General features: G+C 39.2%; 2 protein-coding genes across 2 annotated transcripts; one reads left to right on the forward strand and one right to left on the reverse strand.

Moving 5' to 3' along the window:
- Window positions 1–130: 130 nt before the first annotated feature.
- Window positions 131–4,127, reverse strand: LOC106157817 (ATP-dependent DNA helicase Q4-like). Its single transcript, XM_087011494.1, has 4 exons — window positions 4,050–4,127; window positions 1,111–1,297; window positions 741–924; window positions 131–367 (listed from the first exon to the last, which is right to left on the reverse strand). Exons 2-4 carry the CDS (start codon window positions 1,266–1,268, stop codon window positions 131–133), a joined length of 579 nt encoding a protein of 192 aa, XP_086867620.1. The 5' UTR covers window positions 1,269–1,297; window positions 4,050–4,127.
- On the forward strand, window positions 2,384–5,438 carry LOC106157816 (E3 ubiquitin-protein ligase TRIM56-like). The gene has a single exon (XM_087011711.1). It carries the CDS (start codon window positions 2,843–2,845, stop codon window positions 4,676–4,678), a length of 1,836 nt encoding a protein of 611 aa, XP_086867837.1. The 5' UTR covers window positions 2,384–2,842; the 3' UTR covers window positions 4,679–5,438.
- The last annotated feature ends 76 nt before the right edge of the window (window positions 5,439–5,514 follow it).

Below are 5,514 nucleotides of genomic sequence, written 5' to 3' on the forward strand. Positions count from 1 at the left end.
GATTCATGTTATTTTTAAATATCGAAAGAGAAATGAATCTCTCTCTTACTGTGAAAACTGACAACAGCTCCTTGAATATTTGATCAAAAATTTTTGGAAGTACTTTTACTGAAAAAAAAAAACTTCCAAATTATCGCATCCTGACAAGTTCCAGCGTAGCCATTTTGATCAAATAGTTAAAATTCACGTCCAGGTGCACCCTCCAGTATTTCCTGACCCGGCCCCATGTCTTGACTGGGAAACATGGACTGTCTATGCCATGGAAGATACGCGCTATCGTTGTTCCTGAAAGAACGTGTTCCTGACCATACAGGGAGATGAAGCCACGAATATCATTACGAACATAACCCTCATTTTTACAAAAGTCCTGAAATTGGAAATGTATCCAGGTTATGGTTGATATCTAAGTCCTGTGCTTAAACCTCCGCCGAAATACGTCTTTACTCTTTACATCAAATTTTAATTTAGTTAATAGCAAGGAGACAGACTTTTGTAAAGCTTTCTTAAACTAACTTGCTAGGCTGGCCATGTACCTTCTATTTTATTAAATTACCTGCAAGGTGCATACAGTTATAAGTTTCAAATTTCACCAACATATCCAATGCACTTTGCCATATTAAAAAACTATACATAATAATATAGTAGTCTGCAATATTTTACAGTGTACTGAAAGGGGTGCGAACTTAATAAAACTCAAATACAAGCCAACAATTTTTAATACAATATAATAGATTTCTTACCTCCTCATTCAGTCCTGAGGTAGAACACTCCAATTCCCTGCTGAAAGATAATTTACTAATTCTTCCCATGTTACTAGAATGCTCTGGCTTCATTTCAAAGTAATCAGTTAACATAGCTCTGAGCTTGTCACTTCTTTTCATGTCAACATCATCTGAACAGTGGTAGTAGTTTTTGAAGGAGATGCTAAAAGATAAATGTAATACTGAAAACTACTGCCTTGAGTTGTTAACACTGATATCTAAAAGGGCTTATGTCAGTATTTGTCTCCCAATGTTTTTTTCTTTAAGGATATTGTCATATAGCAAAAATAATTCACTTATTAATAATTTTGTCTCTTGCTGTGTTACACACACTGACTGTAGACCATACCTCTGTAAAGCATCATGCAATTTCTGCAGCTGGTACAGTTCAGCTTTCTCCTGCATCTGGACGCGGTCATTATGGAAGTCCAGGATCTCGTCCAGCTCTGCGTCGGTCAAATCGCCAGGGGAACAGAGGTGGAATGCCAAGTCCGAGAATTCCACCATGACTCCTGTTTTATGAGGAATACCAGTGCCTTGAATGAATAATGAAAACCTTGTGACAACAGGGCCAGTTTTTGGTGACAAGCAAAATTCATACGATTTCACAATCCCTACCCCATTTTCTTTGCTTCTCATGGAGCACAAGTTGAGAGACAGATCCCTCCTGCAATTTTACAAATGAAGTAACTTCCAGAGAGGACTCAAAAACTGCAGGTCTCCACCAAGCAAAAGTGTTATTTCCTGAAATAAATGTCTCTGAGTTTTCAATACACAGGTGGCATACACTGGCTGCAGGCTTCCTATCCACTTCGGGTGGAGCTCCAGGTAACACAACAGAGTGGAGATACCTGAAATAATACCCACATTTCAGATAACACAACAGGGTACAGGTAGAGATACCTGAAATAATACCCATATTTCAAATAACACAGGAGAGTGGAGATACTAGTACCTGAAATAATACCCACATTCCAGATAACACAATAGAGTGGAGATACCTGAAATAATACCCACATTCCAGGTAACACAGGAGAGTGGAGATACCTGAAATAAAACCCACATTCCAGGTAGCACAGGAGAGTGGAGATACCTGAAATAATACCCACATTCCAGGAAGCACAATAGAGTGGAGATACCTGAAATAATACCCACATTCCAGGTAGCACAGGAGCAGGGGCGGATTTAGGCCGTCTTCTGGGTCTTCCGGAAGACGGTCAGATTTTCAAGTTTACATTGACGGGTATCTAATTTTTTCTGTCGGAAGACGGTCAAAAATGGAGGAAGGATCAACAAATATAATTTGGAAGACTCTCAGAAAATATCTCTGGATCCGCCCCTGCAGGAGAGTGGAGATACCTGAAATAGTACCCACATTCCAGGTAGCACAGGAGAGTGGAGATACCTGAAATAATACCCACATTCCAGGTAACACAGGAGAGTGGAGATACCTGAAATAATACCCACATTCCAGGTAGCACAGGAGAGTGGAGATACCTGAAACTAGAGCATCATATTGGTTAAACCGTTGCCATGTGTAATACCACCAGGGAGATTAACCTTATTCAAGTGAAATAGTTGCTATGGATGTGGTTAATATGTGGATAAATGGTAAATATCTTTAGTGCATTTCATGGTGAAAAGTAGGGCAAAGGTCAAATTCAAGGTCACATTAATTAATGTGACCTAAGATGCCCAATATGTGATTTCCTGTTCATGTTTAATAAAAAAAACTATAGATGTTATCTCTGTCAGTTTTAAGATTTTAATTAGTCTGGAATAATTATTATTAACAAAATAATATCAGAATTAATAGTCACTTTGTATCACATACTTTGTCTTGGTAAATGACCATGTCAGCAGGGGCAGTAACGGTAGTTGTCCCCATGTGCTGCATGGCTATTTTTGCTAACAATTAACCTATATCAAATCTAATACATGTTATCATGGCACATTTTCCACAAATGATTTCAAGGTCCTTATCACCTGATCACATGCTATCGCAGTGCTAGAGATAGATCCCTCTTATTTCACTGTTGAACTATTCACTCAGTGCTTGCCTCGTGGTCTGATGTGACAATATGGCCGAGTCGCTGGTAGCAGCTTTCACAGATAATCTCTTGACGTGTAGCATCTGTCTGGGAGAGTATGAGGATCCCCGTGTGCTGCCTTGCTACCATACATTTTGCTATGGTTGTGTATGTGACCATGCTACGCGAACTATGACTCCTAACAGGACATTTTTGTGTCCCATTTGTAGACAAGAGATATCATTTCCAAGAGAAGGACTTGTAAAACTCAAGAAAGATTTCCGTATTCACAAAGCAAAAGAACTTCTAAGTCAGCAACGGAAGCATGAAGTCTCATCCCCAATTAAAGAATCTGATGTGCATGGTGTAAACCATGGCAATTTACAATTGATGATCAAATGTGAGAAGCATCCCACAAATGAACTGAAATACTATTGTGAAGATGATGATAGCACTGTGTGTGGTGACTGCGCATTAACAGAACACTACAGACATGGTATTGTACCTGTTAAAGAAGCTGCAAATACCAATCGAAAAAAGATTAAAACTGTCCTTGTGAAAACTTTGCCAAAATTGAACATGTTTAAAGAAGCAGTTGCTAAGGAAACAGCCACTGAATTAGAAGAATCGCAAACCATGGCAGCCTCCATCAACAAAATCCAAGAACAGGCTCAATGTATCCGAAGATCGGTTGATCAGAGGGAGCAAGAACTGATATCAGAGGTAAATTCTGCTGGTGATATCAGAAAAAAGCAGAGGAAGGCAAACAAGGACACCCTTGAACTTCACCATACTTCCTTGCAGAGTGCCTGCAATTTTGCCCAGGAACTTATCACAAATGGTTCCGACTCTGAGATCATGCTTCATACTAAGGCTCTGACACAGAGACTGACAGCAGTGGAGAAAACACCAGTCCCAACTCCAGACACACCAGCACAGATATCCTACAGTCCTGGTGAGATATCTACTGCTGGACTGGAAGCCATGTTAGGACAGGTGACAGTACAGTTACAGCCTTCTACGCCAACTGGACTGGGGGCAAATCTACCAATTAGAAGATCAACACCACATCCTCCTGTTTTCTTAGAGAAGGCAGAATGTGTTCATTCCTTCAGTTCTAGTCTGAAATTTGATGAAAAGGGCATGTTCACCAGAGGGTTGGCCATAGATGAACTGCATGTGTTTATTGTACATAATAACAGAACTAAGGTATTCATGCATGAAGGGCAATTCAAGTTTGAAATAAATCTAAACCAACTATTTGATGTGGCTGTGTCACAGACTGGTAACCTGTATATAACATCAGAGGGTGACAAATGTGTCAAAGTGTACTCCACCAGGGGTCAGCACCTGACAACCATGGGTCAAGGTCAACTTGAGTGGCCACGTGGTATCTCACTGAACAAACAAGGTCATGTGACAGATGTGATGGTTTGTGACAAAGTAAAAAAATCCATCTACGTATTCCATGCAGACAGTGGACAGCTCCTGAACACCATTCCACTCAGTATGTGTGAATTCCCAGGGTACATCACAGTGAACAATGTGAATGGTAACATTGTGATATCAGACAGGGGCAAGAAACACTGTGTACATGTGCTGTCACCTACTGGTGATTTGTTGTACCAGTATGGCACAGAAGGCAGTGGTGATGGTCAGCTGTGGTTTCCATGTGGAATGTGCACAGACAGCTATGGTCACATCTTCATTGCTGACAGTGAAAACAGCAGGATAGTAGCACTGAGTCCACAAGGGCAGTTTATAAGATACATTGTCACTAGGGGCGATGGGTTGAGCCATCCTGCAGCATTAGCCATCAACCCTGCTGGCCAGCTGGTGGTGGCAGAAGGGTTTGGTAAAGTTAAGACATTTCAGTACTTACAATAACTACTCAGTTCACATTTTACATACTGCAATACTAAACTATAAAGTAACACTGACAGTTTGGAAAAACCTGCTGAGAAACTATAATATAAGACTCATTCCCATGATGCACATTAATTTGACAGTATTCATATTGCAATGCTGACCTATTTTCATCCTGATATACTAGGAGTTATCAGTCATTTACTGATACCAATAACTTGTATGTACAAGTGATCAGCAAAGGGAGACAACTGCTCCTGCTGACATGATTTCTACTGATGATCATTTATACTAATACAATATGTCTCTTCATTTTGATTACTTGCTTGCTATGACATTATGTATGTATGAGTAGTTATTGGGTGTAAGCCGAGTTACTGTGGAGGCCATTTCCTCACATACTTTTATAAACACAATGTCACAATTATGCTGGCAGTCAATGAAAACGCATCAGAAAACTGTCTCCTTGATCTAACAGTTAATTTAACAAGTAAGATTAAAATCGACTGACAGTTAACTACATCAATTTTAAGAACAAAATTATGGAAATATTATTTAGATTGCTAATGTAGTAATTTTGAGAAAAATTTGCCACAGTCTACCATTTTCTGTTGTTTATTAAAGTTCTTTTTGGCACAGAAGTTTGTTACTTGGTTTACTTTGAATGGTTGTGGAATATCAATATCCTACGAAGTGAATGCAGTAGTGTTGTTGCTGCAGACAATTTGCAATTCATTTCTGTACATCTGTATTGAAATAAAGTTATTGTTTAATTTTAAAATCATGTTTTTCTTTATTTTATTTCAAAATAGAGCAATTATTCTTTCCTTTTTTTCAACACAGTCAAAGAGGAAGAG

The sequence above is a fragment of the Lingula anatina genome, chromosome 4 (assembly GCF_051362555.1).
Source record: "Lingula anatina isolate TDL-2025a chromosome 4, LinAna3.0, whole genome shotgun sequence".
Taxonomy (NCBI): Eukaryota; Metazoa; Brachiopoda; class Lingulata; order Lingulida; family Lingulidae; genus Lingula; species Lingula anatina.